Here is a 14,079-nt window from a genome sequence, read left to right as displayed (position 1 = left end):
CAAAATGACCTTGGACATTTTAGCAATCACTCTGAGAACTCCAATCCTCCCCTTAAAACACAGAATGTGTTTCCAGTCCAACATGGTTCAAGCTGTGATGCCTGGGGAAGTACCGAAGAAACTAGGGAGTTAAAAAAAAAAAAAAAAATCCCAAGTTGTGAAAGACATAGTCAGACACCCAAAGTACAGGAAAATTTTTATGAACTTAGTGTAGCCCAAGATGTGTTTTATAAGCTGTCAGGAGATGAACACACACTGTCCTCCAACCCCAGCAGCACTGCCCTGACACAAGCCCCAGCTTTGGATGCTCACCCCCCCGTCCCGGCCCCTCTTACTCCAGGGTGGAGGATGGGGGGCGGGAACTCCTGTCTTAAGCCTTGACATCTGCAGGGAGTTTTCCAATAGCCAGACAAGGCCCCTCAGCTGGAGGAAGTGGATACTGACAAGAGGAAAGAGAGAAACATACAGAGACAGAGCTAGGGTTCAAAGCTGCCAGCGAGTGGGGAGAGAATCACACACAGTCGGTGCGGTCTGAGTGGGTCCGGACGGCGCAGCCCAGGTGTCCGGGCTAACGCTGGCATCTTCCAAGTGCAGAATGTGCCACTTGGGCGCGCCGGCACAAACCCGGCCTCAGGCTTCTCTGAAGCCGGCAAGTTAGCACAGGGTTCCCGGTGCCTAGAGACCTGAGAGGCGTGGGAGGGTGGAGAGTCCCGCTAGATCTCCACTCCCTGGGTGTCCCCAGGCTCCGCGGGGAAGGGGACCCGGGAACTAAGTCGGCGCTGGGACTGAGAGGCAGGCGCTGGGGCGCGCGACGGGGATGTCCGGGAAGGAGTTGGGGGGCGTAAACGGGGAGTCCGAGAACGCGGGGGGATGCCCACCTTGTAACATGGCCTCAAGTTTCTTCCTGTCCACGCGGAAGCGCTCCTCGCTCCACTCCGGGCTGTGTAGGGGCGCCCCGGCGACAAGGTCGTCCTCGGAGCCAGGCAGGGGCGAGTCGGTGCTGCGCTCGCTGTTGGAGCCCGGGTCCGACTGCGCCGCCAGGTAGCCGGGCTCGCCCTGGGCGGCCATGGTGGGCGCGCGGCGCTCGGGCTCCGGCTGCGGCCGCCGCTGTGCCTGCGCCGCCGCCGCCGCCTCCGCTCGCCGGCCGGGCTTGTCTAGCTCCCCGCGCCGCGGCGCTACCTCGTCCGCCCGCAGCCGCCGACGCCGCCACCGACGCCGCCGCCACGGAGTCCCCGGCGCATCCCAGCCCCGGGCGCCGCCCACGCCGCCCGCCGCCCCGGGTCCCGGCCGCGGTCTCGGGCCAGTGGCTGCACCGCCCCCAGCCAGCAACGCCCGCGCCAAATGAGCGCGCCGCGCCGCCCGCGCATCCATCCGCGGAGCCCGGCGCTCCCTCCCCGCCCGCCGCCGCCGCCGCAGCCGCGCGCTCATTGGCCGGGCCGGCCCACGGGAGCCCGGCGGGCGGGCGGGCGCGCGCGCGGGCGGGCGGCCCCTGGCGCTTGTGCATACTCGCGCACACTCGCTCACCACGTACGAATGACCGCTTTTCTGCACTTAAACGTGTAGATCTTGTCCCACACACGTACTTTCCGAGTTCTTCAAACACAGACACTCTCCAGGTTCAAGCACAGCACCCTCCTGAACGCACACGAAGTGCACACGCAGTTTCCCTTCTACTTACACACAACAGGCTACACCCTAAAACCCAGAACCCCAGTCCATCCCACAAGTTGGGAACAGGAGGGAGAAAAGAGAAGGCTTGCGGGAGAAGTAATCCATGCCCATCTCTCAGACATCACTGTGGTCATTGCCTCCATGCAGTTCATTCCTCCACTAAGGGCTCAAAATCAGATCGCGCCTCTCATGCAGCAAAGTGGCCAGCTGCACACGAGGTGGACACGAGGCTTACTCTTTTTATGGCGAGGAAAGGGAATGTTTTCTTGAATAAGGACGGAGTCATTTTCGATGTGATTCCCAAGGAATGGATTCAGATGATTATAAAAAAAGCAGAGGGGAGGGAGGGGGCAGGAGGGGGAAAAAAGGCTCTGAGATCGCAATGGTGGTTAGCTGATCCAGGACTCTCCTGTCAGGGGCTGGGGGCTCTTCTCTGTTCTAGAGATGAGTGTCTCACAGATGATAACCAGAAATGAACCTCTGATCCTACCTGCCCTGGCCAGCCCACCCACTGCCACCCTCAAACTTGGAGTTGAAGCACCAGGAAAGAAGAAACTTGTTTGCACTAGGAATGCCCTTGGAACTCTATTTTCCCACTTCATACTGATTCATACCCTCTTGTTTTGTGACCAAAAGCACAAAGATTTTACTTTTCTTGAAGGGAGGGATGGGATAGTAGTTTGTCCCCACAGGGGGAAGCTTACTAACACATGAAAGGCAAGCCATTTCATTGGCGAGGGCCCATGGATAATCATGTACTATGCTTCAGGTTAATCAGAAGTCTTATGGGTTCAGTTGCCTAGTTAACAATTGACTCTGGCTGGGTACTATGCTGTAACTGACAGAGGAGAAAACTGAGGCTATGGGAAGTCAAAAGACATGACTAAGGTCACACAGCAACAGATAACAAAGACAAGAATCAAACCCAGCTGTGTGTTTTAACACCTAACCTTCACAAAAACCTGCCTTGTTGAGCAGAGAACCCTCCTGCTTGCGCACCTGCTGAAGACCAGGTGCAGGAAGTACAAGTTAACTGCTTGATTCACCACCATATGTTCTGAACTCATTAATTGCTGTGCAAAGCACGAATTCAAGCACCGAAAGAAGTTATCAAGGAGCCTAGCATCGGGATACTTACCGCCTTTTCTGGCAATAAAGATTTTATGGGAATGTACTACGTGCCGAGCACTGAATTAGGCCCCAAGAATGGTGACCAAAAGCAAACTTCATTCCTGAAGCTGGCATTCTAGTGAGAAAGATAGAATGTTGAGCAAAAATAAATAAATAACTTGCTCAGAAAATATGAAATTGCACCTATATTAAGCATTACAAATAAGAGACTCTGGATATGAGAAATCTTATGGAGTAATTGGATTGACCTCAGAGAAGTCAGTGGAGGCTTCCCAAAGACAGTGACTCTGGAGCTGAAAATGGAAGTTTGCAAAGAAATGAACCAGGCAAGAGCACGGCCAGCATGGCTCTGTGGTTGAGCGTTAACCTATGAACCAAGAGATGGTTTGATTCCTAGTCAGGGCACATGCCAGGGTTGCAGGGTGGATCCCCAGTGGGGGAGTGGGGGTGCAGGAGGCAGCCAATCCATGATTCTCTTTCATCATTGATGTTTCTATCTCTCCCTTCCTCTCTAAAAACAATAAAAATATATTTTTAAAAGAAATTAACTAGGCAAAAAAGGGGAAGAACCTTCCCTGCAAATAATCATTCAGTCATAACATTCCTACAATTATCCTTGTTTTTTTGTGGAGGAAACTGAGGCATGGAAGCTAAAACAACTGACCCAAGGTTGCACAACCAACTATATTGTAAAATTTGGATTAGAACCCAAGCAGTCTTCCTTGAAAATTAGACGTCAGGTGCTCTATACTTAGCCACTAATCTACGTTGGCTCTCAATAGGATCGGCATAAGCAAGGATCCTGTGGTTGAAGGAGGCAGTATGCATTCTTCTATGGAGAAACTGAAAGAAGAGCACCATAGCTGGTACAAGAAAACAAACCATTAGATGGTGCTAACTAAGGCAGGAAAAATAAGTAAGGAGTAGATCATGTAAGCCCTATAAGCCAAGTTAAGGAATTTTTATCTTTACCCTTAGATAGAAGGAAGCCACGTAGAGTCTCTAAGTCTTCGGTTCTCAACCTGTGGGTCGCGACCCCTTTGGCGGTCGAACGACCCTTTCACAGGGGTCGCCTAAGACCATCCTGTATATCAGATATTCACATTACGATTCATCACAGTAGCAACATTACAGTTATGAAGTAGCAACGAAAATAATTTTATGGTTGGGTCACAACATGAGGAACTGTATTTAAAGGGCCAGAAGGTTGAGAACCACTGCAGATGATGTACTCAGGTTAGTGTTTATTTTAAATGACTGTGGCTGTAGTATAGAAAACAGGTGAAGGACGAGGACAGAAGTAGTTGAACCAATTAAGAGACTATTTAGGTAGTTTAAATAATAGATGTTGCTAGTAGCTTACCTACAGTGGTGAAAAGGGAGAGACGTGAAAGGATCTGAGAAATATTTTTATGGTAAATATCACCAACTAGATTGGTGATGGATTCAGAATGGGGTGATAGAGAGGGAAATTCAAGAACAACTCTAAGTGCCTGGCTAACATAATTGTAGAGAGATGGGTTCCATTGAGTGCCATAGGAAACACTGGGACAGGGCTTACATTGGAGGAAAGATGAACTTGAATTGGACATACTGGGTATGAAGCGCTATTCATACCCCCAAGGAGGTATGTCAAGTAAGCAATTGGATATATGGGTCTGGAGTTGAGAAAAAGAGATCTTGGCTAGAGATTCAAATGTGTTGTTTGTAGGTGGTCATTCTAACCATATGCATGGGTAGGACTGTCTAGGAAAATAAACAAGAAGAAAAGTGAATCAAGGAAAGAATCTTTCACAAATTCTCACAGTAGATAGCAGTATAATGGGAAAGGAGACAGAGGGAGTTAGTAAGAGAAGAAAAACAAAACAAAGTTTTGTCATGCATACCCAGGAACAAAGACTATTTCAAAAAGGAAAGTATGATCATATTTTAACAATAAGGGAGGTCAAAACACTTTGATGGAGGTCACTGGGATCTTAGCAAGAAAGCCAGAATAGAGTGGTGAAAGACTGAATAAAGCTAACGAAATAAGGAACAAACACAACAATTTGGGAAAAGTTTGCCTGAGAATGGGAAGAGAGAGCAATAGCTGAAGGATAATATGGGTAGAGGAAGAGCTCTTTGTTGTTTATTGGGCTGGTTGGCTGGTAGCTTGGTTGATTGATCTAATACATATATAGAAGAAATCAATATCACAAGGCTTTAAAAGCATGAACGAGTAGACGAGATATAGCTCATCGGAAGATAAACAGATTGGTATAAATGTAGGTCAGTTTGCAGGTTTCATTCCTAGAATACAAGGGAATCTAATCTGATGGCTTTTATTTTTCACAAAAGAGCCAAAGTACAAAGCTATCTGTTGAAAGTGTAGAGGAAGGAGAGCTGCCAGAGGTTAGAGGAAAGTAGAAAGGTTTCATTTTTGTTTACTTGTTTGTTTACAGAGATTTTTAAATCATCTTTGCATCTGTAAAAGAATGAATTGCTACTATTGAGAGTCCAGTTGATGTTGGTAGTCATAAGTTTGTAATGGGACCAGCCTTCTTGCCCTGACTTTCTCCACCAGGGCTAAGCTTCTTGCGAGCAGGCACAGAGAAAACATAAGAGTCCTGCCAAGTAGATGAAACCCCAGAAGCTAGAAGGCAATGGAGTAGTGCCTGATGGAAAATAATTTCCAACATAGAAGTATATATCCAGCACAACTATCAAACATGAGGACAAATTCATTCCAAGGTATGAGAGGTCTCAAAAAAGATTATTTCCTTATATTCTACCTGAGCCAGCTACTGAAGACTGTGTGCCACCAAAACAAGAGAGTAAATCATGATGAAGAGAAAAACATGGAACACAGAAAAAAAGAGATAGAGGCAAAGGGGTTCCTTAGGATGATGATGAAAGGAGAACAAAAATTGGAATAGGTCAGATTTCTTCTAGATTAAATAGACTTCTTCAAAAGTAAAAAAATATATACTCAAAAGAGATTAAGACAGTTGGTGGAGACTTTAGGGTTAAATTCATGTTTTGTTCATAGAAAACTACGGTACAAAAAATAAAGACAATAACTCCAAGTACATATAACAAAATATTACACAGCAAAGTCAAAGTAGAGTATATTACATGGCTGAGCTATAATTAATCTTTATGTAGTTGTGAACATGTAAACCATGAATGCTGATCAAAACTAAATTATCAATATAAATAGATTAGGAATCTGGGGGATTATAAAGTGCAGATGGGGTGAGGCAGTGGTGAAAAAAGTGACACAGCATCTGCTTTAGGGTAACAGCCATAGATAATGACTAAAACTGTTTAAAAACCAAGAAGTGGCAACATAAGCATGTTATTTGGAAATATGGAAGTAAAAATAGAATCAAGCTAAAAGTGTTGGAAGTGGTTGCCTGTAGAAAATGGAAAACAGGGAAGGCGTATGGTGCTTCTGGTTGTTATACAAGTCTTCTGGAACAATTTGATTCTTTACACCATATTGCTACATAACTTTTAGAAAAGCTAATGAAGTCACAAATGCTGGTAATATCATTATTGAAATGATAAATAAATAAAAGAACCTTGAATTCACAACTTCTGAATCCTGTGCTCTTCCTACAAAAATTAAATCACGGTTGGCATAGTAATTGACAATCTTTTTGTTTTCATAAAGCATATTTTCCTTGTTTGTCTTTATCTTCTTATTTCAAAGTATAGGAACAGATCAGATGTCAGGTAATCAATTATAGATAGATAGATAGATAGATAGATAGATAGATGATAGATAGATTTTATGGAGAAAGGTTCTCAAAAAGAAAAATTACTTGGAAAATTTTAAATAACTAAGATCACATTAAATCTTCAGATTCACAAAATGTGAAAATCCATGAGATTTACAAAAACAAGAAATGAGTGTTATCTTACATTTACTTTAGAAATCCATGTCTAAATGTGATTTAGTGGTCATTGGATGAAAAATAACTTCTCTGGGAACTTTTGTGGTTGTTGTTAACCCTCACCTGTTGGTAATCTTCTTACTTTACACCTAAGGAAACAGAGGATATTTTTTCCATTGATTTTTTTTTTTTTTTTTTTTAGAGAGAGTGGAGGGGGGGAATAGAGGACATCTGTAATAGTGTCAATAAAACAAACAAACAAACAACCTCTAATGCTAGAATTAAAAGCAGTTGATAGATAGGAACATTATCTTCTCACTTTACACCTAAGGAAACATAGGCCTAGAGAAATGAGAAAAATTGATTAGAGTGCCATATTACATGAAAATAAACTTAGAATCATCACTGTTGAATCTGAAAGATTATCTGGTCCAGTCCTCTTAGTTCACAGTTCAAGAAAGTGAGACTCAAAAACTCAAAGAAAAATAAAGTTGGGCAAACATATGCTTAAAATTTATTTTTAAAAGCTGGTTTTCAGCAAAGCATTATCCACACACAAAAAAACACATTTTTTTCATTTTAACATTTTACTGAAAATTTTTAGTCAAAAATCTACATAGCCATGGTATGGCACAGTATATTTTGGAGATCTGTTTGCTCTTAAGCAAATATTCTAATATCATGTAAGTTTTTCCTACAATGTTAAGTTAAAAGCAGTAAAGTAGTAGATATTCTATCTTAATGCCTGTAGAGTTGGTTCTAGGAGGCTTATTTGAAATAAACATAAATGAAGTAGTAAAAGAAGATGCATACCATGTGCAATGCTAGTGTCTATTCAGACTAATAATGATGCCTAATATTTATTGAGTATTTATAATTTGTTAGACACTGTTAATTATATTTCATATGTGTTTGTATTGATTTGAGAGCGAGAAAGGGAAAGGGTGGGAGGGAGGGAGAGAGGTTGAGAGAGAGAGAGAAAAAGAGAGAGAGAGAGAAATATCTATCAGTTGCCTCCTGTACACACCCTGAGGATCAAACCCAAAACCTGGGTATGTGATCTGACCAGGAATCTAACCAGAGAACTTTCAGTGCACAGGCCAACATTCAATCAACTGAGCCACGTGGGCAAGGGCTATCATCTCCATTTTAAAGAAGAGACTAGCTGAAGCAGGATAACATGCCTGGAGACCCACAGTGTGGTGTGGTTGTGATCAAACACAGAGACCTCTGTCAGAAGTGGTATTCTTAACCATTTCCTGGGCTTGCTCTCCTATCTGGAGCTACTGGATTACACATAGGTATCTACTTATATAAAAACCCTGGGTGTAGCATCATGGCCAGAAGTGCGACCAACTGGAAGGAAGTCAGTCCTGCAGGGGTCATCTTGGAAATGGCTGCGCCCTCCCCCAGCTGTTTCCTGGAGGGCGAGGTTTCAGGCAGGAACCTGCCCTCAGAGCATGGAAGTGAAATGATTTGTAATGGATCTATTATTGAAGCTACCTTCGGAAATACTATATCAGTGGTTCTCAACCTTGGCTGCACATTAGAATCACCTGGGAATCTTTTTAAAATCCTGATTTCTGGGCCTCATCCTCCGGAAATTCTGTTTCTTTGTTACTAATGTTGTGGCCCCACCCCATAACAAAGAAACAATTTCTGGAGGATGAGGCCCAGGAATCAGGATTTAAAAAAGATTCCCAGGTGATTCTAATGTGCAGCCAAGGTTGAGAATCACTGCTATAGATAATATTAAAAATATATCTAAACATGCAATTCTTTGTCCAAAAAATGAGCATGTTCAAAAATTAAATGAAGAAAATTTGGATATACTCGATGGAGATTTTCACACATATTTGAGTGATGATTGCATTGATTCCACAGATGATGCTGAAAAGGAAAATTTTCCCATCGAATTTCTTAATAGTATTACTCCTTTGGGAATGCCGTGTCATAAACTCAAATTGAAAGTGGGTGCAATCATCATGCTATTGAGAAATCTCAATAGTAAATGGGGTCTTTGTAATGGTACCAGATTTATTATCAAAAGATTACAACCTAACATTATCAAAGCTGAAGTATTAACAGGATCTGCAGAGGGAGAGGTTGTTCTGATTCCATGAATTAATTTCTCCCCATCTGACACTGGCCTCCCATTTAAATTGATTCAACGACGGTTTCCTGTGATGCCAGTATTTGTGATGACTATTAATAAGTCACAAGGACAAACTCTAGACAAAGTAGGCATATTCCTACCTGAACCCGTTTTTGCACATGGTCAGTTATATGTTGCTTTCTCTCGAGTTTGAAGAGCATGTGATGTTACAGTTAAAGTTCTAAATACTTCAGCACAAGGGAAATTAGTCAAGCACTCTGAAAATGTTTTCACTCTTAATGTGGTGTACAGGGAGATATTAGAATAAGTTTAATCACTTTATCAGTCATTGTTTGCATCACTGTTGCTTTTATATCATGTTTTTGTTGTTTTCATATCATGTTTTTGTCGTTTTTATATGCCTCTGTTGTTGTTATATCCTTTTGTTACTGTTTATTTATTAATAAATTTATATATTATTTTCATATACATTTTACTAATTTCCTTTCATCTCTCACACTTCTATTACAGAGAAAGGGCAAATAGCAATATTAAAATATCTCCGCTAATTAATTCCCTTTTTTAAAAAAAATATATTTTATTGATTTTTTACAGAGAGGAGGGAGAGGGATAGAGAGTTAGAAAGATCGATGAGAGAGAAATATCGATCAGCTGCCTCCTGCACACTCCCTACTGGGGATGTGCCTGCAACCAAGGTACATGCCCTTGACTGGAATCGAACCTGGGACCCTTGAGTCCGCAGGCCGATGCTCTATCCACTGAGCCAAACCGGTTAGGGCAATTAATTCCCTTTTAACACTTGGAGTGGGGGAAACGAGTTAAGTCGGCTCGCGTGAATTGCGCGTACTCCGCGGGAGCCGTCTTAACTCGGTTCATATAGATTTGCGGTGGAGTGCGGGAAACGTGTAAACTCGGGCCGATTGTAACTGCGTATTACCAAATATTTGTTTGTTTGCCGTTCACAAAGATACCTACCTGCGTATGCGAACCGTTTCATACCCATTGGGGTAATAGGTATCATAAAAATCCCTGATTTTGCGCGGGAAACCTAAATAATTGCCCGCGCCATCTTATATTTTGGCGGGAAATTCACCCCACACCGGAGTGTTAATGTGCACGAATTTTGTGCACCAGGCTACTAATGTAAAATGTTAGAGGTGGAAGGAGCCTATGGCTCATTGGTGCTGGTACTGTTCAGATTTAAAAATTAGAGAGTGCCTTTCAAATAAGCTCTAATCGAGAAAGCCCTTACAGAAATCTAATAACAACAGAGATGCTCTGGTTGAAGAAGGACAGGGGATTCTCACTAGCTCAACCTTTTCCTTTCATAATTTCAGGTCCAAAGGCTTGGAAAACTACTAATCTCTCTCTCTCTCTCTCTCTCTCTCTCTCTCTTTCTCTCTCTCTCTCTCCACCCATCTCTCTTTCTCATATAATAGAGCCAAACTGACTTGCTCAAATTGCATAATTCAAAAAATCAAGTTATATTCAGGTTTTTATTGCTTTCCCATCAGAAGAGGAAGAGTTTCTTGTTTTCCATAAGTCAAAGGCAGAGGCTACCTAATTGCCATAGGATTCTCTCACTATTTCAGTAAAATAGACTTCTGATTAAAAAAAAAATTCTGGAAAACAGAATTTTCATTGGAATCTCAAAACCCCAATGCTAAATAGTAATGCAGAAACATGGGCCATTGAAAAGATATTACAACGGATCAAAACGGAAGACGAAAGATAAGCAGCAGGCAGAAGACTAGAAGGAAATAAACTTTCCCAGTCACTTACCTAAATTCTAACATCGCCCTACACTCGACTTTGCCAAAATGAAAAAAAAAAAAAAAGAGAGAAAGAAAAAACCTAGCAGTACTATGTTGAAAGCACCACCCATGGAGAGGTATTTAAGTCCCAGCCTCACAGCTCCAAGTTTCAAGGCTCATGTTAATTGTGCTTTTGATCTACAGTACCAATATTTCCCCCTGTCATCCAGGATACCTGGGCTAGCACTCACACGCAAAGTTGTGTTCTTGTGACCTCCTGGGACTGAGGAAGATAGAATGTTTTCAAAAGACAACAGAGTAAGCATGTGCAATATTATTCCTTCCTGCATTTTTTTTTTATTTTTGGATGGGCTGACAGTCTGCTGGCAATGTGACTTTTAGACCTTGCCAGAAAAAGAGGTCTACAAAGTCATAAAAGCATCCAACCATCAGGGCTGTGAGAACTGGCTCTGCTTCTAACACTACACTAAGTTACAAGGTAAATTCCACCAGTGCCACTTATGTGCTAAACTTCACATCAAATGAGAAGAAAAAGATTCCAGAAAGGAGGGCCAATTGCGCATTGAAAGTGAGCCTTCCTGGGCAGCTTGTGTGGCAAAAATGGTTCAAAGCAGGAAAAGAATGGGCCATCAAAGGAAGGACGAGGCCCCAACTCTGCAGAAATGCCAGAGGGCAAACACATAGCACACAATCCACCACACCCTCAACCTCCTCTCATGGCTGACATTACTAGTCGATCACAGTCTCCTTCCACTCCAGCTCAGGAAATGCTTCTCAATAGGCAGTCAAAAGAGCCAAGACAAATCATTTAGAGTTGGCTCTCAGTATGGAATTGCATTGCCGTATTGGATCCAGTGCTGTGGTTAAGGGATTGGAAGATGATTATCATTCATGTGGACACAGGCTATTGACCCCCCCTTTCATAGGCAGTGAGCCTAAGAGCAAAAGAAATAAATATATTAGGCATTGTCTGTCAGCTGTTCCCTTCAGAATCCCTGTGTTTCTGTCCAGTGAAAATGAATGGGAATCAAACTGAATCTACTCCAGGTTCAGGATGTGGTAAGGAGCTATGTTCATGTGGAACTGTCAGCATGTATCTGTCCACAGTCCCAAACTGGACATTAGAAGACCTGTGTCTTAATCCCCCTTCTTTCACTAATTCTATAACTTTAGGCAAGTCTCTTCATTTCACTGGGCCTAATTTCCTCATCTGTAAAAATTGGGAACAGATTGATTTGGACTACATGAATTTTCAGGCTCCTTCTAACTCTATTACCATGACTTAAAAAAAGTGCTCACTGATTATTTCATTCAGCAACAGGCAGTTTTACGTTAGAAAAAGTTATCTTTCAAAGAGGAATAAATGGAATCAAAGAACTGTAATTCAATGTGGTGGAAATGGTAGCTCATAAAGGTACAGGCTAATCAAAGTCAGTGTCACACAGAGGTCGGCCGTGGTTCCAGGCCAACTGCGACGCACTACTTTTATGACCTATGTATTAGCTATCTCTGGCTGTGTAACAAGTTACCCCAATGTTAACAGTTCAAACCAACAAACATCATCTGTGGATTTCTGTGGGTCAGAAATCCAAATATAACTTTGCTGGGCGACTCTGGCTCAAAAGCTCTTACAAAACTACAATCAATGTGTCAACTGGTCTCATTCAAAGACTCAAGTGAGAAACAATCCACTTCCAAGTCACTCGTGTTACTATTAGCAGATCCAGTTACCCTTGGGCTGTTGGGCTAAGGTCCTCAGTTCCTTGCTGGCTGCTGGCTGGAAGCCTCCCCCAATTTCTTCTACCTGGGCCTCTCCTTGGGCAACACAACATGGCAGCTGGTTTCCATCAGAATGAGCAAGAAAGAAAACAAAAGAGAGTGAGTGCCCAAGCCACAATCTTTTGTATGTGTGTGTGGGCTAATCTCAGAAGTGACATACCATCACATTTTAAATACTCTATTCATTGGAGGCAAGTCACTTGGTCCAGCCCACACTTGAAGGGAAGAGATTGCACTAGGGCATGAATACCAGGAGTCAGGAATCACTAGTGCCAACTTAGAAGATGCCTACCCCAACCTGGAACCAAATATGTTATCCCTTATTAAAAATGGCCATAAAGTAGCTACACCCAACAGTGGTTGTAAAGATCAATGAATATCTTATAAAGCATTTAATTTATTTGGTACCAGAAATATAGTAAGCACTCAGTACTAATGGGTATTTTAATAATTGCTTTGTGCATAACTAGAGAAATTGAGAATTCTATTTGAGGAAAGAAGACACAATCCTATACCTGAAAGAAGATAAATAAAGGTTGAGGTGAGATTAGCAGTGTATTTTCTGAAACTCTCTGAACCCTGCCCCTTCCCCCCCCCCAAAAAAAACAGACAGAACTAATTTGAAAAAACAAAATCTACCAAGAATATACACAAGAAAACTAGATGATTACGTAACCCCACAAACTTCAGAAAAGAGGCTGGCTGAGACAGCATCAAGAGAAACCCAAAACTGCCATCATCAACCAATTGGAAAGCACCGATTACTAATCTGAAATTCAACTGAACTGAGTGGAAGTCCTGCCGGAACCAATTTGTTGGTTCTAAAGCAGTCTAGAACCCAAAACACACAAACGAAGAAATCAAAGGTCCTTTAAGAGAAGGGTCTATCTCTTTATCTTTATATCCCACGCACTTAACAAACTTGAGGCACTGGAGACACTCAGTAAAGTGAATGAATTAATGTTCCACTGTCCAATAAAAATGAATAAAAAGTGAAAAAAACAAAACAATCAAGAGTTCAGTTCAAGCATAAAAGAACTAATATGATTTCTTTCTTGTTTTTTCCTCAAGTGACTGGCTGTTTTGACATGTAGACATGGTTCTTACATAATTGCTTTTATGGACTTTAAAAGGAGCCACTTCAAGGAAGAAATAAAAATAAAAAAAACAGAAGTAGAAAAAGAGAATAACCCTTGGTATAAGGTGCCTATTCACACTTTAGAGCCATTTACTACCAGCTTGATGCATCTGATAGGATGCAAAGTTGGGATAAATGTTAAATTCTCAAGTCAGATAATGCAACCTTTCCCTCGATTTACTTTTTTAAATTGACATTTGAATTTCTTCTATTTTAGATTTTTTCTATCAACAAGGTTTTTAAAATAACTTTGGAAACTACTTACTAAGCCTAGATTGATGGAAAATTAGATTAACATGAATTTATGCTTACTTACTGTCTTTTTCACAGGCTTCTTTGCTTATGGTTATGAATTAATAGCTCATTCACTAGAGAAATGGAAATGTCCAGATTTCCTTTAGCACCCTGTGACTACAAAATGGGAATCATGTGTATATCCAAGCCCTCCCTATGCTGGATTAAGCATTATCTCTGAGCTACAAACTCACTCTTTTATTTTTGTATTTTTCCTAAGGAGAAGCATAGAAAAGTTCTTTTTAAAAATTAATAAAAATTTTTAGAGACTATCTTAAAACTATTCTGAAGCTAATA

General features: G+C 42.0%; 1 protein-coding gene across 3 annotated transcripts in view; it reads right to left on the bottom strand.

Annotated features, from left to right (window-relative positions):
- Positions 1–1,142, bottom strand: part of BICC1 (BicC family RNA binding protein 1) — a 247,104-nt gene extending 245,962 nt beyond the window's left edge. For all 3 annotated transcript variants that reach the window (XM_070432791.1, XM_070432793.1, XM_070432794.1), the window contains exon 1: positions 879–1,142. In XM_070432791.1, coding sequence (XP_070288892.1) covers positions 879–1,068 — 190 coding nt within the window. In that variant the 5' untranslated portion in view covers positions 1,069–1,142. The remainder of the gene's footprint in view (positions 1–878) is intronic.
- Positions 1,143–14,079: the final 12,937 nt, after the last annotated feature.

The sequence above is a fragment of the Myotis yumanensis genome, unplaced genomic scaffold, assembly GCF_028538775.1.
Source record: "Myotis yumanensis isolate MYYU_CA2020_CCGP unplaced genomic scaffold, mMyoYum1.0.hap1 SCAF_13, whole genome shotgun sequence".
Taxonomy (NCBI): domain Eukaryota; kingdom Metazoa; phylum Chordata; class Mammalia; order Chiroptera; family Vespertilionidae; genus Myotis; species Myotis yumanensis.
The sequence above is the reverse complement of the archived record's forward strand: the minus strand, read 5'-3'. Positions and strand labels throughout refer to the sequence as shown.